Raw genomic sequence first — 24,126 nt, 5'->3', positions numbered from 1 at the left:
CTTATATATAAGAATTAAAAAGATATACCGCTAATCTTTATTAACAGTGTGACCAATGACATTTTTATTTGCTTCTTTCAATTCTAATATATTTTGCAACTATTCTAAAATCAGTGTGTGTTAAATTGATAACAGAATGTTTAAAAAATAGATTTATTCTAAAAATAAGCTTTTAAGAAAAACTTCGGTCTACTGTATCTAACAAAGATTCCTTAAAATTAAAAAACATGCTAAAACAAAGCTGTACTATAGAATCTTGTATTAAATAAGCATAGTGAAAATAATTCTTACCTTTAGAAAGCAATTTTCTAAATTTCTGTGTTGCTGTTAGCTGTTGATCAGCATTATTAGAGAAAATCATCTGAACCATATCTGTGGTGATAACTTCTTCCTAAAGCACACAAAAGAAAATATAATTTAACATTTAAGTGTTTTGAATGAATGATATTTTCTATACATTTTATCTCTGAAACTCTGCTGAAGTATAATTTGAAATACATTTTTATAATACTACCTCTGGAATGGGAACAGTGGAACTGATATCTGGATCCTGGATAGGGCTTTCTAACATAGATTCATCGTTTCTGGGTAAAGAGACATTCCTGCGCTTGAACAACTGCAATAAAGAGAAATCACTTTATACACTGAGCATTCATAAAGTATTGTATATCCACAGGATAACACATTTCATTAAAGTGAAGGAAATAAATAAATAACTTTATAATTTAAAATTCCAAATATTTTAGTATTTCCCAATTATTATAACAGGAAGATCTAAATGATCTACGAGAAGTCAAATTTTCTAGGCGAGGTTAGCACCTGCTCTGCATAAACTGTTTTTGGACCATTCTTAATTTCAGGCCTTTTGCCAATGACCTTCTTTCTAAGTGGAGTACACATTTACATTTTATAGCACTTGAAAGGACACCTCTGTCCCTATGGGATTATGAGATGTCTAAGAATGTTTCCAAGTAAATTCTAATTAAAAATAAAATCTGAGTAACCACATAAAGATTGTAATGTAAGACATACCCCAGAAACAACCAACAAGAGATCATACCTGCTTGGAACTGTAGAGACAATAGAGACTGAAGAAGAACCCCACGAACGCTGATTTTAAGGACTAAAAAAAAAATCACAGACAATAGAGCCACTCACAACAGTGAGTCAGAACCCCATGCACAGGGACCAAGACCAAACAGACCTAGGGCAGAAACTAAGTAGTTGGCCAGCACGTACAAAAAGGGCTAGCTGAAAACAAGAGACCTGTGAGACCCACAGCAGAACTGTTAACAGGTGGTGCACACACCCAACCCCGTCTCTAACTGCTGAAGCACCTAAACAAAAAAATGGGCCTTTTTGAAAATGACCTCACCTGGGTTCTTGGGGCAGGAGACCCTAGCATGGCAACAAAAGAGACCCACAGTAGACCTGTTGACCAGCAGTGCACACACTTAACCCGATCTAAACTGTTGGACACCTAAATGAAAAACTACACATTTTTGAATGCTGACCTGGGGCAGGATACCTAATGTGGAAATTACAGGAGGCCAAAAATGTGCATGAAAAAAAGGGAAAACCTAACTACCATAAAGCAGGACAGACCCCAGACTAAAAAGTATAAAGAAAAGGGGGCACTGAGTAAGGGAGAGAGCTGAGCAAATTATAGGAATTGGGAAGAAAACTTTGCATGAAAACCAACAGAACACCTCAGTAATCCTGAAGAAGAAACAGAGGAAAGAAAGCTTTCTTCTGGAGGCCAGACAATTTACACATAAAAGGGCAAACTTAAGTTGTACCTCACATCCAGGGCAACAAACAAGTACAAAAGACCTAAGAAAATACGAACAGTTAAAACAGGGACTGCTCTAAAGTGTCAGTATAAGCTGGACTAAGCACTGAAGGAGAGCCTTAACACACGGCCAATCTTCACTAAAACCCTAGGCAAGAGGGAGAAACTGATTTTCAGAGTTAGAACATCAAAATAATGAGATGCCCAGACATCAATCAAAAATTACAATCCAAACTAAGGAACAAGAAGATAAGGCTCAGGCAATGGAGCAAGTTAAAACTTCAGAGGGAATATAGACTTTAGGCAACTTACCCAAGAAGTTTAAACTAATGTCCTAAATCAAATGAAGGAGTTAAAGGAAATTATGGATATAGATGAACTAAACATGAATATAGAGCTAAAGGGTATTAAGATATGTGAGCATAAGAAGAAGTAGAAAGTATAAAAAGAAACACAGATATGGGATTGAAAAGCACAGTAATAAGAGATTAAAAATCCTCTGGAGGCATTCAACAGCAGATGTGAACAGTCAGAAGAAAGAATCTGCAAACTACAAGACAGTACAATCAAAATCATACAGTAAGAAGAACAGATAGAGAAAAGTACAGAAAGAATTGAGCACTGTCTAAGGGACCTTTATGACAACATGAAACATACTAACATGAGCATCATAGGAATCCCAGAAGAAGGATAAAGGGGCAAAAAGAATACTTGAGTAAATAAAATTTCCCAACTCTTATGAAAGGTATAAATAAACATATTCAAGAAACACAATGTACTTCAAATGGGATAAACCCTAATAGACCTACTCCAAGAAATATACTAATCAAAGTATCAAATGTCAAAAATAAACAGAGAATTCTGAAAGCATCAAGAGAAAAGTGACTCATCACATAACAAAGGATAAGGCCAATTTTTCATCAGAAACTACAAAGGCAAAAAAGCACTGGCCTGTTACTGAGAGAACATTTTATGAACTTAAATCATCAATAAGTTGATTGTTCCTATGGCTGATTATAGCTACAATCAACTAAGGAGAGCATCTTCAGCAATGAGAGACATTTAATCCAAACAGCTGAAGGTTTTAAAAGGTGAAGTGATGACTTTAGCAGCCAGAATGGTGAACTTTTTAATCTTTACTTTACCCAGCCAGCATGAATTCTTCGAAAACCTTCTTTGGAGTTGCCAGCTTGCAGAACAGGAATTTGGATTCATGCATCCCTATAGTTGCGTGAGACCCTTTTAGAAAATCTTATCATATTTACAGATTATCTCCTATTGTTCGGTTTCCCTAGATCACCCTGACAGGTTTGGTAAAGGCAGTGGTTTTTGAGAAACAGAATCTTGAAAATGGGTTTTTGTGATTAGTTTTCTACTCTGATTAGTTTCAAAGGCATCAATGACTTTATTTCCAATAATGAAGATGGCATGGACAGTCCACGGCATGAGTTGGCAATAGAGATATACATCACCACTGGATACTGCTACTTATATGCTTATAAGAGGCAAGGCTCTTGGTGAGAGTGTTTTTGACACCTTAATAGAGTTTTATGAAGTTAAAAGGTATAATGATGTTGTCTGGTTATTCCTAGATACGCTGGATACAGTTATAAAAGAAAGTGATGAATTGAAGGCTTCACATTTGCAACTTAAGCACCATATGAAAGATGTTTCTATAAGCACTCTGAAAGAACATCTTTTCTCCTGTGGCTATAGACCTGAGATTTCTGAAAACCAGACCCACAGTCTCACTGTGCAAGTGCCGAATTATAACGTAAACCCAATTCTCAAACTTGTAGGGTGTCTGCTATTAAAATGAGGGTACTGATTGGAAAGGAATGGGATCCTGAAAATTGGAATGGGGACATATGGGTTGATAATGATCGCAGTGGGGACACTGAAACTCTAGATTCTGCTAAGTCTTTGCTAGATAAGCTTGTAATGGTTTTCTCCAAGGCAACAGTCACCTAATCTCCAGCCTGACTTGAGGAAGAGAAAGCTTCAGGACCTCCAGTCTTCCCTGAGGAATTTGCCATCCAACCCCTACCTGAAGAGATTATAAGAGATTCACCCCATAGTGCCTGATAAACCTGTAAGCAACTCCTTGAGGGAACAGTTCTCTCTCCTTTGTCTGGAGAGATTTGTCCGGTTTCACTAGATGAAACTGAACAAACTACCCTGAGGTAACTGGCTTGAAAGACACTTCTAATTCTTTTCATGACCTACCCCTACTAGCCCTCTTTTCTTCCAGATCTATAACTATGTTGAAGTCCCAATAGGCCCTGAGAGGTGAGGTACAAAGTGACTCATGAGGAATTATGCTATCCTCCAAAAGAACTGCATGAGTTGCCCATTTACATAGACAGAAATCAGAGAAATATGTGAGGGAATGGATATTAAGGGTATGGTATAATAGTGGAAGGAATATAAAGTTGGATCAAGGTGAACTTATTGACATGGGCAAACTAAGCAGAGATTCTGAAGTCAATGTTGTAGCTTGAGGGGTTAGACAGGACATTTAATAGTTTGTATGGATGGTTGGCTGAAACATGGATCAAATGTAGGTGACAATTTTGACAAAAGGTCAAAATGCCAGAACTGCCCCAGTATAATGTAGATGAGGGGATCCAAAGGCTCAGAGAGACTGGAATATTAGCGTGGATTTATCATGGAAGACCTGCTCACCCACCCCAGGAATGTCCAGGGGATACATCTTTCACCAGGACTGTGGGAACTGCATAAAGAGTAGGCTCTCCATCATCTCTGAAGAGCTCTGTAGTCACCCTTTTCTGTAAGTCAGATATTACTATGGGAACTGCTCTCATTGTGCTGGAATCCATAAACACGATGGGGATGATCAGATCCTGAGTTGGCAGAAACCATCTGGCAGCACTTACAAAGATAAGGTAGGTGTGCCTAACATAATGGGAACAGTAGACAAAGCAGGAGTCAAAATAATCTGACTTGCAGAGACTTATGGCATTGGCTAGTAGATGAGAGGGTTCTTAGAAGTAAAATAGGTAGGCAGTCTACTAAATTCTTAGTTGATCTACATAAGCAGAAGAGTTCCAGGCAAGTGAACAAGAGTTTAACTTAAATTATAAAAACAGAAAGTCACAGCCCCTTAATCAATTCTAACCTGAGACAGTTTACAGACCCAGAGCCTCTTGAAGAAGACCAGGTCTCCTTGGAAAAGGACCATGTTACACTGCCAAAAATGTACCATGTTAATCTTCCTCCCAACTTTTGACAAAGAGACCTATAGTCACTGTATGTTGGGAAAAAGGAAACGATCAGATATTTGGGGGATTATTAGACAATGGCTCAGAAGTGACTTTAATGCCAGGAGAACCGAAACAGCACTCTGGTCTGGTAGTCAGAATAGGGGCTTATGGAGGTCAGCTGATTGATGGAATTTTAGCTCAACTCTGCCTCACGGTGGGTCCACTCTGGTTATTTCCCCAACTGCAGAATGCGTACTTGGAATAGACATCCTCAGCAACTGGCAGAATCTTCACATTGGTTCCCTAACTTATGGAGCGAGGGCTATTATAGCAGGAAAGGTCAGCTGGAAACCACTAGAACAGACCCCTGTAGATGAATCACAATGAAGATGTGCCTTGCCATTCTATGTAGATGTGGAGTAAAGCGTTGCCATCCTCTGTAGATTTGGAGTAAAGTCTTGTCATCCTCTATAGATAATTACTCTCCTTTTGAGAAGCAGCTTTTGGCCTGCTACTGAGCCTCAGTTCAGACGGAATGCTTAACCATGGGCCATATTACCATGAAACCTGAGTTGTCTATCATGAGCTGGGTGTTGTCTGACCTGCCAAGCAATAAAGCTGGACATGCACAGCAACACTCCATCATAAAATGGAAATGGTATACACAAGATAAGATTCAAGTAGGTTCTGAAGGCATAAGTATGTTACATGAGGAAGTGGTCCAAACGTCCATGGCTCCCACTCCTGCTACATTACCTTCCCTTTCCCAGCCCAGAGCTATGGCCTTTTGAGGAGTTCCTTATAGTCAGGTGACTGAGGAAGAGATAACTCGGGCCTAGTTTACAGATAGTCTGTATGATATGTGGGTAACAACTAAAAGTAGACAGTTGCAGCACTGTGGCTTTCTGCAATGTCCCTAAAGGACTGTGATGAGAGGAAATTCTCCCAGGGGGGCAGAACTTCGAGCAGTGAACTTGGTTGTTCATTTGCTTGGAAGGAGAACTGACTATAGGTGGATCTGTATACTGACCTATGGGCTGTTGCTAATGGTTTGGCTGGATGTTCAGGGACATGAGTGGAACATTATTAGAAAATTGGTGACAAAGACAATTGGGGAAGAAGTATGTGGGCAGACCCTTCTGAGCAGGCAAAAAAACATGATTTGTGTTCCATGTGAATGCTCACCAAAGGGTGACTTCAGCAGAGAAAGGATTTAATAATCAAGTGGACAAGATGAACAGTTGGGTGGATATAAGTCAGCCTTTCCTCAGCCACTCCTGTCATTGCCTCGTGGGATCATGAACGAAGAGGTCATGGTGGTAGGAATGGAGGTTATGCATGAGCTCAGTAACACAAACTTCCACTCACCAAGGCTGACCTGGCTATGGCCACTACTGAGTGCCCAATCTGCCAGCAGCAGAGGCCCACACTGTCCCAGATATGGCACCTTTCCCCGAGGTGATCAGTCTGCTATATGGCAGTAGGTTAATTACACTGGTCTACTTACATCATGGAAGGAATAGTAATTTGTTTTAACTGGAATAGACACATACTCTGGATATGGACTTGTCTTCCCTGCATGCAATGCTTCTGCAAAAACTACAATCCACGCACTCATAGAATACCTTATCCACTGTAAACGTATTCCACACAGCATTGCTTCTGATCAAGTAAATGAAGTGTGGGAATGGGCACATGCTAATGGAATTCTCTGGCCTTAACATGTTCTCCATTCAAAAGGAATGGCTTTTGGAAGATTCAACTACGGTATCATCTAGGTGGTAATGCATTGCAGGGCTGAGGCAGTGGTCTCCAAGAGGCTGCATATACTCTGAATTAGGGTCCACTCTATGTGCTGTTTGTCCCATAGCTAGGATTCACAGGTCCAGGAATCAGAGAGTGGAAATGGGAGTGGCACCACTGACTATTATGTTTAGTGATCCAATAAAGACATTTTTGCTTCCTGTCCCTGAAACTTTAAGCTCTGCTGGTCTACAGGTCTTAATTCCAAATGGAGGAGTGCTTCCACCAGGAGACCCAACATTGATTCCATTGATCTGGAAGTTAAGACTGCCACCTGGCCACTTTGGGCTTCTCACGCCTCTGAATCAACAGGAAAAGAAGGGAATTACTGTTCTGGCTGGGGTGATTGAGCCTAACTATCAATGAAAAAAAAGGACTACAACTATACGATGGAGATAAAGAAGAGTTTGTCTAGAATACAGGAGGATCCTCTAGATGTCTCTTTACTGTCATGCCCTATGATTAAAGTTAATGGAAAACTACAACTCAATCCAGGTAGGACAACCAATGGCCCAGAAACTTCAGGAATGAAGGTTTAGGTCACCCCACCAGGCAAAGAACCACGGTCCACTGAAGTGCTTGCTGAAGGTAAAAGAAACAGGGAATGGGAAGCAGAAGAAGGTAGTAATAAATATGAACTACAACCACGTGAATAGGTACAGAAACAAGGACTGCAATGGTATGAATATTTCTTCCTTCCTTTATTATGAGTATTATAACATGTATTATGTACATTATATACAAATTATGTATTCAATATATAATACTTATAATTTTCATATAATGTAAATATCTTTGTTTTCTTCTCTGTCTTATTCCTTTATCATAAGTCGAATTGTTCATGTTTTAGTATTTAAGTTATAGGATATCAAGTTTAAGAATGAATATTATGCAAGGGCTAGCAACCTACTCTGGAGAGAGTGTTATTAGGCGAAAATGTCTGCTATTGTTTTTTATTTAGAGATTAAATACGGCTTAAGGTGATGTATGTAGCTGCCAAATTGACAAGGGGTGGACTGTGATTGTTAGGTTCATGTGTCACCTTGGCCATGTTAATGCTGCCTAGATGCTTGGTCAAACAAGCAATGGCCTAACTGTTTCTTTGAGGACATTTTGTGACTTAAATCATCAGTAAGTTGATTGCATCTATGGTTGAGTACATCTACAATCAACTAAGGAGAGTATCTTTAACAAAGAGAAACATTTAATCCAAGGAGTTAAAGGTTTTAAAAGGAGAAGTGCTGACTTCAGCAGTCAGAAAAGAGAACTTTCATCTCTACTTTAGCCAGCTAATTTCTCTCATTGGAGTTGCTGGTTTGCAGCCTGCCCTATGGAATTTGGACTTGTTCATCCCCACAGATGTGTGAGACTCTTTTATAAAATCATATAATATTTACAGATATCTCCTGTTAGTTCTGTTTCCCTAGGGAACCCTGACTAATATATCTGCCCTATAATAACAGCCAAAGGGAGTTCCTCATGTTGAAAAGAAAATACAGGAGAGCATGGCTTGAAGCTATGTGAAAAAGTGAAGATTTCCAGTAAAGGTAAACCAATGGCTAAGTGCAAAACCCAACAGTACCATATCCTCAATATACAGCTCTACTCTTTAATTCCTATTAAGAGTCAGAACACAACTGAATAAGAAATAATCATGTTTCCTAACAACAACACTCAAAATATAAAGAGATAATATGGAACAGAAACAATATAAAGAGAGGGGAATGGAGGGCTATGGAAGCAGAGACTGTGTATACTCTTGAAGTAAGTTGGTATATTTTCCAACTAGGAGCTTATAGACTTAGGTTGTATAGTAGAAACCCAGAGAAATGACAAAGAAAGTATTCTGAAAATATACAGAAATGGAAATAAGAAAGAGATCCGTCAGATACATTACAAAAGATCAACTATACGCTAATGGAGGCTGCAATAAGGGAAAAGAGAGACAAAACGATAAACTATATTTTTAAAAAAGGACAAAATGGCTGAAATAAGACCTGCCTTACAGTAATAACTACTCAATGTTAACGGAATAACTCCCCAATCAAAAGACACAGATTGGCAGACTGGATAGAAAAGCATGATCCAATGTACATTGCTTATAAGAGATTCACCTTAGACCCAAAGACACAAATAGTTTGAAAGTGAAAGGACGGAAAAAGATAATCCATGCAAATAGTAACCAAAAGAGAGCTGAGGTACCTATACTAATATGGAACAAACTAAACTTTAAGTCAAAAGCTGTTACAAGAGAAAAAGAAGGATACTATATATTAATAAAAAGGTCAATCCACCAAGAAGAAATAACGATCATAAATATGTTCGATCTAATCATTGTGCTCCAAAATACATGAAGCCAACAATGGTAAAATTGTAGGAAGAAACAGATGCCTCTACAATAGTAGGAGACTTTAATATACCACTTTCATCAATGGATAGAGTATCTAGACACATCAATAAGGAAAGAGAGAACTTGAATAACAGGATAAATGAACTAGACCTAACAGACATATATAGAACACTGCAACCCAAATAGCAGGTTATCCATTTTTTTCAAGTGCACTTGGAACATTCTCCATGATAGGCCACAAGTTATGTCACAATACAAAGTCCTAAGAAATTTAAAAAGACTGAAATTACACAAAGCATTTTATCTTCTCTGACTACAAACAGAATGAAGGTAGAAATCAATAACAGGCAGAAACTAAATAACACATGGATACGCGGAAGTGAAATAACCCACTCTTAAACAATCAATAGGCCAAAACAGAAATCACAAGGGAAATTAGGAAATAACTTGAGATGAAGGAAAATGAAAACACAACACATCAAAATTTTTGGGATGCAGTGAAGACAGTGCTCAGAGGAAACTTATAACTCTAAATGCTTACAATAAAAAAGAAGAAAGCACGCAAATCAAAGACCTAACCACACAGTTGGAGGAACTAGGAAAAGCATAGTAAACTAAACCCAAAGCAAAGTAAAAGGAAAGAAATAACATATATTAGAGCAGATATAAATGAAATAGAGAACAAAAAATAAGAGAACATTAACAAAGGCCAAATATGTTTTTTGTAAAGATCAATAAAACTGACAAACCTCTACCTCCACTGAGAAAAAAAGAGGATGCAAATAAGTAAAATCAGAAATCAAATGGAGGCAGGGGGGCAGATCATAAGAAGATACTATGAACAACTGTAGGCCAACAAATCAGACAACCCAAATGAAATGAATGACTTCATAAATTATATTTACACTTAAATTGCATTCTAAAATTATATAACCCACAATAAACTATTTCATGAGATCTTACTATAAACAAGAAATCCATTCTTCCTCTGTGACTTAAAATAGTACAAGATTCTTATTCTTATTCTTAAATTTGCTATTATTATTTCTAGAGCCTAATAAATTAAAGAATATATTTAGCCATATTCAGTTTCCTGAAACATTTTTCCATTTAAAATCATCTAAAAATTAGCAATAACAATCTTCTAAAATCTCTAATAATGTATTTATATTAGACAGAATTAAATATTTAAAAACATCTACCTGTAGAACAAGGATCAATTGAGAAGGAGTTGTAATAGAGAAGATAGGATTTAACAAATGATTGTGACTACTGAATCACTTTATTGATATTCTTTGGTGCATTAGAACAACTAGAAGGAAATACTTGAAACTGTGGAACTGTAACCCATACCGTACTTTGGAAATTGTTCTATAACTACTTATTAAACTGTACTTTGACATTTATTACTTTCGGCACATATATTTCACAATAAAAAATTTTTGAAAGAAACAAAACACCTACCTGTTCCTCCCTTTTCTGTTTTCGGAGTTGTATTCCTTCCTCTTCTCTTCGTCTACGCATCTCTTGGGGATTTAGGGCTTTATTCTTATAACTTTTCAATCTATAGTTATCTTTTCCTGGACTAGCCATGGCATCTTAAGGAGAAAAAACAGAGATTGATAAGCCACAAAACAAAACAAGCTGCTTACTCTAAGGAAACTAAATTCAGGCTTGCTAATTAAACAGTACAACAAAACCCATTTTGAAAATTATGGACAAAGAATACATCCCTTACTCCTGCACACAATTTAAAACAAAATGCCCAAACAGTTTTGGAATAAAATATTTAAGAAACAATAGAGTTGTTCTTAATACAAAGTCATTACTTAGATTTCACTGACTCTAAGATGTCATTCCTTTTTTAAAAACATTTTTATTGAAAAATCTTCACTCACATACAGTCCATACATGGGGTACAATCAGTGGCTCACAATATCATCACATAGCTGTGTATTCATCACCATGATCTTTTAGAACATTTGTATTACTCCAGAAAAAGAAAGAAAAAACTCATATTTCCCACACCCCTTACCCCTCCCTCTTAATAACCACTAGTATTTCAATCTACCCAATTTATCTTACCCATTATCTCCCCTAGTATTTATTTATTATCCATATTGTTTTACTCATCTGTCCATACCCTAGATAAAAGGAGCATGAGACATAAGGTTTTCACAATCACACAGTCACACTGTAAAAGTTATATCTTTACACAATCGTCTTCAAGAATCAAGGCTGCTGGAACACAGACCAACAATTTCAGGTACTTCCCTCCAGTCATTCCAATACACCATTAACTAAAGAGGAGTATCTACATAATGCATAAGAATAACCTCCAGGATAACCTCTTGACTGTGCTTGAAATCTCCCAGCCACTGAAACTTTATCTCATTTCTCTCTTACCCCTTTTAGTCATGAAGGCTTTCTCAATTCCATGATACCTGGTCCCAGCAAATCCTTGGAGTTCTGTCCCACAGGGACATTTACACCCCTGGGAGTCATGTCCCACATATGGGGGAGGGCAGTAAGTTCACCTGCCAAGTTGGCTTAGAGAGACCACATCTGACCAACAAAAAAGGTTCTCTGGGGGTGACTCTTAGGCCTAAGCTTAAGCAGGCTGGTTCTAGTTAGCTAGCTGCCGGAATGCAATATATCAGAAACAGAATGGCTTTTTAAAAGGGGAATTTAATAAGTTGCTAGTTTACAGTTCTAAGACCGAGAAAATGTCTCAATTAAAATAAGTCTATAGAAATGTCCAATAAAAGACATCCAGAGAAAGACACCTTGGTTCTAGAAGGCTGATGAAATTCAGGGTTTCTCTCTCAAGTGAGAAGGCATATGGCAAACACAGGGCTTCTCTCTCAGCTGGAAGGGCACATGGTAAACATGGGATCATCTGCTACCTTTTTCTCCTGGCTTCCTGTTTCATGAAGCTCCCTGGAAGGTGTTTTCCTTCTACTTCTCGTGGCTATGGTGTTCTTCTCTGCTCTCTCTGAATCTCTCATTCTCCAAAATGTTTCCTCTTTTACAGGACTTCAGAACTAATCAAGACCCACCCGAATGGGTGGAGACATGTCTCCACCTGATCCATTTTAACAACCACTCTTGATCACTCAAGGTCACATCAAGATCACATCCAGATGTGACTTCCTAAATCAGATCTCCAGGGAGATGATCTAATTACAATTTCAAACATACAGTACTGAACAGGGATTAGAAGAAACGGTTGCCTTTATAAAATAGGATTAGGATTAATACATGGCTTTTCTAGGGTACATACATCTTTTCAAACCTGCATATAGGCTTAGCCTATCCTTTGCAAAGATAAGTTTCATAAGCCCAACATTAAAGGCTTAGTCTGTTGATTTGGTTGTACCCACTGCCTGCAAGAATATCAGAAATTCTCCAAATAGCTCCCAGCATTGTGGTTATTGAGTGGAATATCTTTTTTCATCCATTTATTTTCAACCTATTTGTACCTCTGGGTCTAAAATGAGTCTCTTGTAAACAGCATATAGATGGATCATATTTTTTTATCCATTCTGCCAATCTGTGTCTTTTGATTGGGGAGTTTAATCCATTAATATTCAATGTTATTACTGTAAAAGCTGTCCATACAGCAAACATTTTATCCCTGGGCTTAAAGTCTATCATCACAATAGACTTTTTTTCCTCCTTTTGTGAAAAATAACATATATACAAAAAAGCTATAAATTTCAAAGCATAGCACCACAATTAGTTTAGAACATATTTTAGATTTTGGCATGGGTTACAATTTCATAATTTTAGGTTTTTACTTCTAGCGGCTCTAAAATACTGGAAACTAAAAGAGATATCAATTTAATGATTTAGCATTCATATTCATTTGTTAAATCCTATCTTCTCTGTATAACTCCTCTATCACCTTTGATCTCTGCATCCCTCTCTTTAGGGGTGTTTGGGCTATGCCAATTCTAAAGTTCTCATATTGGAAAGGTCTGTCACTATTATGGGGTAGGGAGATGGAACTATCTGATGTTCTGGAGAGGCTGGGCTAGGTTTCGGGACTTATCTGGACCAGGGACCCATCTGGAGGTTGGAGGTTTCTGGAAAGTTACTCTAGTGCATGGAACTCTTCTGGAATCTTATATATTGCCCTAGGTGTTCTTTAGGATTGGCTGGAATGGTCCTGGTTGGGGGTTGGCAGGTTATGATAGGTAGCAAGGTCTAACTGAAGCTTGCATAAGAGCAACCTCCAGAGTGCCTCTTGATTCTATTTGAACTCTCTCTGCCACTGATACTTAATTAATTACTCTTCTTTTCCCCCTTTTGGTCAGGAGGAATTGTTGAGCCCACGGTGCTAGGTCTGGATTCGTCCCTGGGAGTCATGTCCCACGTCACCAGGGAGACTTTCGCCCCTGGATATGATGTCCCACGTGGGGGGAGGGCAACAATTTCACTTGCAGAGTTGGGCTTAGAGAGAGAGAGGCCACATCTGAGCAATAAAAGAGGTTCTCCAGAAGTAACTCTAAGGCATGCCTATAGGCAGTCTAAGCTTCTCCACTACCTACATAAGCTTCAGAAGAGTAAGCCTCTGATTGAGGGCCTGGTCTATTGATTAGGGTGTCCTTAAAGTTGGATACAATATCAGGGGATTCCCTGATGGTAAGGTTTAATAGTTACATATCTTTCTCCCATCCCTCAAGGGACTTTGCCAATACTTTTTTGATTATCTGCTTAATATACTCTAGGATGTGTCCAGGCAGTACAATAATCTATACAGGATTAAAGGACCTCTTTCTTATTCTGTGCTCCCTGTGTTTCAATTGTTCAAATGAGCTATTCATATAGCTTTTAAAGTTATTTTCCAGTGAACAAAAAAAAAAATCCCACTGGGTAAGGCACCCTCAGAGATAATTTTCCTTGGATTTAGGTCCTCTTTAAACCATCTTCAGTTACAATACAGATGTTAAATAAGAAGCAAGAAGTTAGTATTGTAGAAGAAAAAGGAACAAATAATATAAGAATTATGGGGGCAAGATTTTATTTGATTAACAAATTTATACTGAAAAGTATTAATGTGATCTCAGAAGTGATGCCTACTGTGTCAGGAGAGACATACAAGGTGATACAATCAGATATGGCAAGAAAATGACAGATCTTCTGTACATACTTTCTAACCTATTCCTTTTTAAAAACTTCTAATCTTTGTGAATTTTTAGTGGAGTAATATATTAGGATAGTAATACACGTAGATAAACAAACAATTTGAGGTGAACACACAAATTTTTGTTTTTACGTATATAAGCATGTGTGATTTGAAAAGTTTAGAGGCCAGCAGTCTAGAAAATGGCAAATGTATAGGTGATAAATATTTTTAAGAGGTTTATTTCTGTGAACTTTTCATTTTGCTAAAATTATTTAATTGCAACAATTAACACTGAGGTCCAGTTTGCTCTCTAGTGAGTTCTAATTTATAGCACTTACTTCTAAAAGCCTAAGCTCTTTTAATGAGACATAATGTTTATATACAAAATAATAAGAAAATACTATACATTGTTATATAAATAGAGAAAGATTGTACTCTTTCTGTGATAAATATTTGTAGGTGCACACAATATTGCTGAAATCAATTTATAAAGTATTTTAAAGAGGAATTTAGGTAAATGTATTTTAATAGCTAGAATACGTGTGTTAACCTTCAAAGGCACAAAATACCTTCTAAATAATTTTGAAGTCCACAGCCCATTCCATTCAAACTTAAGCTCTACCACTAATAAAATTTCTCTCACACGCTTCATCAGGGACCTAATTATCAAATCTCACGCCTAATACGGTACTTGGCTTATTGTAAGCACTTATATTTGTTAGGTGAACCAATGAATGAATAAACTAAAGGTCCTGTTTTTAGTGCTAACTCCTTCTTGACTACCCCTTTATCTTCTGAACCTTTTCCTTTCAGAACTCTTACTTTTTTCTGATTCTCTTCCCTGGCCCATTTCTCTTTGGTTTCCTTTGCTCTTTTCCTTTTTCCACTAATTAAAATGTGAGCATTGTAAAGGTTTCTCTTTTAGTCATCTTTCTTTTACATGATCTTGGACTATCAGTCAAGATTCCTGTTTTGAGTTCTGATCCATATTTTCATCCATGTATAGCTTACAGCTTCCTGTATATGTCCTAAAATGAAAGGCACTATACACCTATTAGAATGGCTATAATAGAGACAAAACAAAAACAAAACCCAATTCTGACAATACCAAGCATAGGCAAGGACGCAGAGCAACTACAACTCTCATACACTGCTGATGGGAATGAAAAATGGTAGTCACTTTGGAAAACGTTTGGCAGTTTCTTGTAAAGTGAGACATACAGTTACCATATTTGCCATCAGTCTCATTAGGTATTTATCTGAGAGAAATGAAAACTTAGGTTCATAAAAAAATCTGCAGTCTTTTTTTTTTCTAAATCGATGCAAATGTTCTAGAAATGATGAATATGCAACTATGTGATGATATTAAGAATTACTGATTGTATATGTAGAATGGAATGATATCTTAATGTTTTGTTTGTTAATTTTTTTAATTAATAAAAAAATTAAAAAAAAAATCTGCACATGAATCTACTGCACATTTTATTCATAAATGCCCAAGCTGGAGACAAATGAAATGTCCTTCGATTGGTGAATGGATAAAGCGGTACACAAATGAATACTATTCAGCAAAAAGAAAGAATGGAATACTGAATAATGCCAACACTGAATGACTCTCAGATTCATTATGCTACATGAATAAAGCTATACTCAAAGGCTGTGTACTGTGTGGTTTCGTTTATGTGAAATCCCGGAAAAGGCAAAACTATAGGGCTGGATAACAGATCACTGGTTGCCAGGTGTGAAAGGTGGGCAGAGGATTAACAGGAGCAGCGTGAGGGGCACTTTTTTGGGGGTGACAACTGTTCTACGTCTTGACTGTAGTGGATGTATACCTTTGCTTTTATCAACTTCACAGAACTGTTTACCCCAAAGAGTGGTTTTCACTCTATGTAGATTAAAAAAAAATAAATTTAAAACAACTGAATTCATCCTTTCCCAAACAAGTGGGCAACCAAACAACCACCATTCTGTTTCTCTGTAACTGCTGAGTTCCAGGAGTGAGCGCCAACGTTTGGTAAGACCATGTGCCAAAGAACATGTATCGAGAAGAACGACCGGGAAAAACTACTGAGCGACCAGAGGGCGAAATTGGCTACCTAAGAACTCCGCCGGAAGGCCGCCTGGCTGTCAGAGATGAGGACTCCCTGCGCCTTCGCGTGTGCCAAGGGAAGGACCCGGAGGCCACGCCCCCGCGACGGCTGTCTCTGTGGGAACCGAAGAATACACTCCGCATGGCCTGGTCCTGAGCCCTTCGCGAGGGAAGGACTACAAAAAATCAGTGGCCCCAGGTGCTCGCGTCTCTCAAAAAGATCAAACCCGATTTTACCTATGTTATTCCCACTTACCCATAATTGTAGTGCTATCCGGTGCCCCGGCTTCGCAGCCCCCGGCGGCGGCAACGTCTGCTCCGGGTAACGGTGGGCGACGCCGCTCCGCCCCTAACGTGGAACGTAGTGACGAGATTTGCATTCCAAGATGGCGGCTACCGGCGCCACTTCCCCGAGACCCCGAGGTTCCCAGAAGCCCTTGCACGCGACAGCGGCAGCCGGGGTCGCACAGACCAGCCGGGAGGCGGCAAGAAGCGGGAGTCTCAGCCCCGCCCAACCGAGGAGGAGCCTTCGCGTGCGCGGATCGTGGGTATTTTAACGGGAATATGGTTCCTGGGGCAAGAGCTGCTGTCTGTGCTCTACGGTGTGCAAAGAGATCTCATACTTCCTACAAAGGAATTGGTTGTGGGACCTACTCTGCCAGGCCCCGTTTCAGACAATGAGGCAACAACAGTGAACAAACGGATAAAAATCCCAGCCTCAGGTTGCCTAAAGATCTTGGCTTCTTCAGTTTCATTATCTTTTTCCTATATACTCTCCTCATTTCAAGTTTTTTCAGCTTGCCATTTATTTATAATTTTGGAACCTATAAGGTCTGTGGATTTTTGACAAAAATGTACTCACTGATACTTGAAATGAATAACTCTAGATATAAAGTGCTCTAAATTACAGCCTGCACACAAAAATGTACAGTTTTGTAAGCTACCCTGGAATTCAGTTCAGTTCAACAAACAGTATTGAAAATAGGCTGGTTTCCGGACACGGTGTTAGGCATAGTAGAGTCAAGGTAAATAACACTTGTAAGCTTCCCTCAAGAAGCTGACAAGCCACAGAAAAACAGTTTTTAAATTGTAAAGTTACATAGTTGAAAATGAACGGATGAGAAAAGGGAGTGCTTAATTGTGGACATGCATGAGTGACTAAGAAGAGAAGGAAATCTTTAGAAAGTAAACACCCAGGACTTCTGAAGCGTTAATAGGAGTTTGCTTCAGTCTCTTTCCCCCTTCCTATTCCTTCACTTTCTCTGTGGGAAGAAGATTCCTATGCAGAGGGCTACATGCAGTTACTCATTCTCAGTATGAAGGGGGAGCCCTGGGTCTCCACAATCTGTTTCCTTGCCTTTTTCCATGTCTAGAACTTGCCTACATTCCTCAGCTTGTGGCCCCTTCCAGAAGCCACATCACCTTGACCTCTGCTTCTGTTGACCCATCTTCTTTTGTGACTCTGACCCTACTATCTTCTTCTTATGACTACCCTGGTGATTACACTAGGCCCAGCCAGATAATATTCCCATTTCAGAATTCTTAATCGCATCTGCAAAGTCCCTTTTGCCAAATAATGTAGCATATTCTCAGGTTCTGGAGATTAGTACCTGGACATTTTTAGAGGGCATTGTTCCGCTTACAACAAAGTATAACATTTCTCTCAATATGATCAGAATCATCAGGTAATTTGTAAATTGCTTCTCTTTCTTCCTTGCTTTCTTTCTCTTTTTAAAATTAGTGTATCTTTTCTGAATTGCTCAGTTCTCCAACTCAGATATGGTCATTCTCCAGGCTTGCTGCTTTGTTGCTGTCCTGGGATGTCTCTTCTCTCCTGGCTAGCTCTCCTGTTTTTTTTAATTCCTTATCTTCCACTTTTCTTTGTTTCCTCCTTCCTTGGTGGGAACACCCTAGGAAAGAGTAGATGGGAGGTAATATTTTTAGGCCTTACAAGCTATAATTCTATCCACACATATGATTAACAGTTTCTCTGGACATAGAACTCATGGTTGGAAATCATTCTTTCTCCAAATATCGAAGGTAATGCTCCACTGTCTTCTAGCTTCCAATGCTGTAGAAACTTCTGATGCCATTATGATTCCTGTTATTTTGTAAGTAATCCTCACTGTAGAAGATTCCAGGATCTTTTTACCCCAGATGTTTAAATATTCTAAATATGTGGCATGATGAGGCTTATTTATTTATTTGTTTGTTAATTATACTGGAATTTCAATGTGCTCTTCTTTTCAGAGATTATTTCCCTCTAGTTTGGGGAAATTTTCTAGCATTACGTTTTTTTGGTATTAAATTTCCACTGTTTCCTCTGGTGTTCTTTATCTTTTATATTTTGGGTGTGGAACATCCTTGACTGATTATCTGATTTGTTTTCTCTCCTATTTTCCATTTTTTTTCTTTCTCTTCTGTTTTTTTTTCTGAGAAAGTTCCTGAGCTTTATCATCCAATACACTCTCTCTTTCTCTTTCTCTGTCTCTCCCTCTCCTATAGCTACTGTATTTTTAATTCCAAGTACTTTTTAAAATTTTTTAACTCAGATATTAAATATCTTTTCTTGTTTCTTATTACACATAACTTATCTCACATCAATTGTGGTTTCCTTGATTTTTTTTTCTCCTTTCCTCATTGTTTCTGTTTCTTTAGAGTTTTTTAATTATTACTTCTTTTTGGTTTGGTCTCCATTTCTCTAGCCTCAAATACCTAATCTTTTAAGTATCCATCCATTTTTAAGAATGAAATGTTAAATAAACTTATTTGTAAGCTCTGTGTGTATCAGTGCAGCTTGTTTATTCATTGATGGTTGGTCTTCCTATAAAGTAATAAAGTGGGGACCTAGCTGTTTTACTGGAGGACTTTGGAAAAGTCACCATTTGTAGGTCTTTTTTCTTGAGCCAATTTCCCTGGAGAGGATTGTTCCAATACCCTGCCTTGGAGGTACAAATCAGACATCAGAATGTGAAGGGGGATTAGGGAGGGTCATTATTCAGTATTTACCTTCTATTACTCAGTTTCAGTCCATTGTCTTGACCTCACCTTATCTATGCATTTCTGAATTCATAGCCTCTCTGGTTCATTTTTTCATAAGGTAAACCTTTAGCTTCTGTCTGGGATGGAAAGATGAGTTATTTGGTGTGCTGGTTTGAAAGGATGTGTGTCCCCTAGAAAAGCCATGTTTTAATCCTAATCCCATTTTGTAAAGACAGCTGCTTCTTCTAATCCCTATTCAGTATTGTATGTTTGAAACTGTAATTAGATCATCTCCCTGGAGATGTGATGTAATTGAGAGTGGTTGTTAAACTGGATTAGGTGATGACATGTCTCCACCCATTTGGGTGGGTCTTGATAAGTTTCTGGAGTCCTATAAAAGAGGAAACATTTTGGAGAATGAAGGAGAGTCAGAGAGAGCAGAGAAGAATGACATAGCCATGAGAAGCAGAGAGCCCACAAGCCAGTGACCTTTGGAGATGAAGAAGGAAAACACCTCCCAGGGAGCTTCATGAAACAGGAAGCCAGGAGAGAAAGTAGCAGATGACACCTTGCTGGCCATGTGCCCTTCCAGCCGAGAGAGAAACTGTGACTGTGTTCACTATGTGCCTTTCTAGATGAGAGAGAAAAACCCTGACTATCATCGGCCTTATTGAACCAAGGTATCTTTCCCTGGATGCCTTTGACTGGACATTTCTATAGACTTGTTTTAATTGGACATTTTCACGGTTTTAGAACTGTAAACAAGCAACTTACTAAATTCCTCTTTTTAAAAGCCATTCTGATTCTGGTATATTGCATTCCGGCAGCTAGCAAACTAGAACACTTGGCAACCCAGTGATGGAGAAAATCTGGAGGTACAGTTCTAACTGCTCCTGATTCAGACTTTCAACAACATGTTCCTCTTTTTAGTCTCACATTTCAAAATTATTTTTTAGAAGTACCTGTTCTCTCTAATTTCTCACCATTTCCAGAGTTCTGGGATATGAGTTGACGTGTTTCTAGTTGATTTACGTCTTAAGTTAATTAATGCTCATCCATCTTTTTTCTACCTTTCAGAATTTTATAAAAAAAAATCAGTTTGCATTTTTTTTTAATCCTCAACTGTCATTTAGTGGATTTTGAGAAGTAGACCCATGTTGATTCTGCCATGTTATACTGCACATGATGTTTTAAAATATACTGTACATCATTAGATCATGCCACCCTCCTACTTAAATAGCTTTCTATAAGGCCCTACATGTTTTGGCCCCTGCCTACAAGTCAAACATCATCCTGTAACTTCGCTTCCCTCTAGCACATTATGCACTGCTACAAAATGTTTCTGCTCCAGCCTTAGTGCCCTTGTTCTAGCTATTTTCACTACTTGGAATGCTCTTGCCACTCCTGGTACAAAACTCGTTCATTAGTGCTCACTCCCTCTGAGAGCATTTTCTAACTATGTTAATATTCTTTATTAATATCCCAGTTTTATTTTCTTCATAGCACTTATTGAGATCAGTTTGTTTGCTCTATGCCTCCCAAAATGTCAGCTTCAAATGGCATGGGTTTTGTATATTTTGATTACTGCTGCACCTCGTAGACACTCATTAAATAGCTCATAAATGAAATAGGAATTGAACCATGAAAATAAGGTAACTTGAGGGAATGAACCTCTCTCACTCTTCATCTGAGGGGCATGGTTTGGGTTTTTACACTTAATAGCATTATATGTTTTTTATGGATATTAGAATAGCGTGCTACTCCGCCACGCCCTAGACAGTGGGTATTGTAGAATCTTGTATGTCCTGTGACACCCTAGGAATTTACTCAAAAGTATCTTAACCCAGTCCAACCTCCAAACCAAGTTTCTCTAGGAGTATATCCGGGAAGGGGCGGGGAATGGGAGGAATGCAAAATTGACTACGATTCCCAGAATGCAACCGGACCAGACCGGCCTGGAGCGGTGCATACTGGGATTCCTTTCTTCCGGGGACTGAGGAAGAGCGTCTTTGAGTGTGGTACTCGAGGTTTCCTTTTCTTAGAATCCCTTGGTTCTTTTCGAGGTTGTGAATCTCCGGGTATTGGGAGGGTCTAGCCTCAGTCTGTCAGGCTAGGAGAGGTATTTCACACGGCGCGCGCATTTCCTTCGGAGAGGTGGACCGAGGCAGCGGCGGGACCAGAAGGGGAAGTTCACCGGAGCGCTGGGTGGCGGCGGAATCTCCCGGAGGGTGAGAGCTGCCGGCCGGGTCTTCGTTCCTCAGGTCCAGAGCTTTGACCCATTTAGTGCCTGCGTTTGCTGTGTGCCCAGACTCGAGACTTTTGGCGCCGTGCTTTGGGCAGTCTTGGTTTCGAGGTGTTCCGGCCAATACCGCCTTTGTGATACCGTCACCTGTACCCACCGTTTGCACCTGTCAAGGCTTCCTTATATCTCTCTCACTTGTAACTCAAGTGTTTCCTTGCGTGTCTAGCCATCTCCCAGCCACTGGAAGAAAAGAAACTCTCTGGGTGTTAGAGTCCTTATAGCAGCGGGTCGGGAGAACTTCCTTCTTAAAATCAGACTCATCACTTCTCTGTGAAGAAATAAGAAAAATAAGGGCAATGTAGAGAGGTATAACGCTTAATTTATTTAAATGAGGGAGAATTGTCTTTCCTATATTTAAAAAAAGAACAGCTCTTCGCTGAACAGTGGTGTGTAGTAGAAAGGTGGTGGTGATTGCTTTTTTGAAAATTGTTCTTTCTTAGCAAAATCATCTTTATATCGGTACCCATTACTTTGTTCATAAAATCCCAAAGTGAATTCTGCTGTAGAACAACTCATTTTACAAACCTTAGCTCGAAGAGGTGAGGTGTCTTATCTAAAATTACAAAATATGATCATATCCCAGGTCTCCTGACTCGAGTTAGTGCTCTTTCGTACTATACCATCTGCTCTTAATCTTTGGGTTGAGAGAAAGCACAGTCTCTAGAGCCTGGCTGGGTAGCATTTTAGTTCTCTTCATTTTCTCCTTGTGTTGACTTCTTTGAGGAAGAGCCTCTTCGTGTGTAGTGATAAAAATGGTACTTAAATTAAATGTATGCAAAGCTCTTTAAGTGTTAACTATTACAAACTATTAACTGTTATGAACTGTGTTTATTTACCCTCCTCATTATAATCGACTTTAAGATTCTGTGTTTAGATATGTCAGCTGATAAAATGGTTTTCTTCTTTTTTGTTTTCTCTTACTTGTCTTACTTGGAAAATTTTTTAAATATTGCTTTAAACCTGAAACTAGATACACTTTTTGAAATATTTTAAAAATTACTGATTTCAGTTTGCATTACTATTGACTTTATTTTATTGAAACTGTGAACTTAAAATACGGCAGTGAAATTTTGGTTAAGATTCATAAATAAGCTTATATATTTGAGGAATAGAAAGTAAGTGGAAAGTTTTTTCATGTACCTAATCCAGTGTTAAATACCATGTGTAATTGTCCCACATCATTTTGTAAGATGCATTTTATTTTTCTGCAACTCTTACTTTCAAATGTAAAATAGTATTGGTTTTTTTTCCTAGCTACCTGTGGCACCATGTTTTCCTGTGATATTTGTGGTGAAACAGTAACCTCAGAACCAGACATGAAGACTCACCTCCTAATTGTTCATATGGAAAATGAAGTTGTCTGTCCATTTTGCAAGTTGTCAGGTGTGAATTATGATGAAATGTGTTTTCATATTGAAACTGTTCATTTTGAGCAGAATGAACTGGGAAGAAACTTTGAGAGGATCAATACGATACAGTATGGAACTTCAGATAACAAAAAGGATAACACTTTACAGTGTAGAATGGAAGTTAAATCAAGTATCCATTCAGCTTGTGCATGTAATCAACCAAAAAGTTCAGCTCAAAGTCTGCCTAAGGATGGTACTTTAAAACATAAAGCCTTTTATTCCGAGAAATTAACTGAATCTAGAGAATTCCTGCAAAGTAGTGAAAAACAGTCTGAGCTAACGAAAGTAAAAGGATCAATTTATGCAGCAATGTATAACCCTCCTGAATGTCCATTCTGTGGGAATATAGAAGCTTGTTGTCAAGATATGGAAGCTCATATGAAAACGAAGCATGCTGATCTTCTAGACATTCCGTTAGAAGGTAAAGTTCATTTTTTATTATGCAAGAGTAGTTAATATGTGGTAACCTTACAAGTTGATTTGTAAGTCAGAAACTGTAAATACGTTTTTAAATTTAGTATATGTCTGTAACATTATTTAGTTTCCATTGCAATGTAAAAAATACAGTAATGGAAAGGAATTGTAGAATGTTCCAGCTATATTGAGAATGATTTTGGAACCTAGTCACCATTTATACAACCTTTTTTTTTTGGAGAACTCTAGTCAGAATCCAATTTCCAGAGGGTATTCTTTGATTAACTACAAGCCCTGGACTGTCGTAGAGTCTGAGTGTTGAATTTCAGATCATACTTTAGTCAGGTAATCTTTGCTAAAGTCATATAACGTCTTTGAACCACAATTTTCTTATCTGGGAAAAAAAGATTAACACTATTTGCCTGAAAGGATTTTGGAAATGTTATGTTTATATACCTGAGACATTGTATGTAGTTGAGAAAAATGAAATTATGAGTTGATCTAAGTTGACTTTTTTTAATTGAAATTTTTATTGAGAGTTGCCTGAAGTTGTAAAGAATAATACCGAGAGATTGGTAGTACCTGAATACAGAGAGATTGAATGTAGTGTTTAACAATAATACAACA

At 38.2% G+C, this 24,126-nt stretch overlaps 2 protein-coding genes across 8 annotated transcripts in view; one reads left to right on the top strand and one right to left on the bottom strand.

Annotated features, from left to right (window-relative positions):
* KPNA5 (karyopherin subunit alpha 5) overlaps positions 1-16,778 on the bottom strand; it is a 48,108-nt gene extending 31,330 nt beyond the window's left edge. Inside the window, exons 1-4 of one of the 2 annotated variants that reach the window (XM_077162731.1) lie at positions 16,649-16,778; positions 10,634-10,767; positions 515-616; positions 292-391 (exon numbers count right to left, since the gene is read on the bottom strand). In XM_077162731.1, coding sequence (XP_077018846.1) covers positions 292-391; positions 515-616; positions 10,634-10,767; positions 16,649-16,772 — 460 coding nt within the window. In that variant the 5' untranslated portion in view covers positions 16,773-16,778. Of the gene's footprint in view, positions 1-291; positions 392-514; positions 617-10,633; positions 10,768-16,399; positions 16,600-16,648 lie in introns of those variants that run through there. The other variant, XM_077162732.1, reaches the window with a different exon arrangement.
* ZUP1 (zinc finger containing ubiquitin peptidase 1) overlaps positions 16,773-24,126 on the top strand; it is a 43,663-nt gene continuing 36,309 nt past the window's right edge. For 2 of the 6 annotated variants that reach the window (XR_013176380.1, XM_077162733.1), the window contains exons 1-2: positions 21,344-21,602; positions 22,931-23,506. Coding sequence is in view for 5 of the 6 variants with exons in the window: in XM_077162733.1 (XP_077018848.1) it covers positions 22,945-23,506 (562 nt within the window). In the remaining variant the exon portion in view is untranslated. The other 4 variants (XM_077162737.1, XM_077162735.1, XM_077162736.1 and 1 more) reach the window with 4 other exon arrangements.

The sequence above is a fragment of the Tamandua tetradactyla genome, chromosome 5 (genome assembly GCF_023851605.1).
Source record: "Tamandua tetradactyla isolate mTamTet1 chromosome 5, mTamTet1.pri, whole genome shotgun sequence".
Classification (NCBI taxonomy): Eukaryota; Metazoa; Chordata; class Mammalia; order Pilosa; family Myrmecophagidae; genus Tamandua; species Tamandua tetradactyla.
Note: the sequence above shows the minus strand (reverse complement) of the source record. Positions and strands in the feature narration are given on the sequence as shown.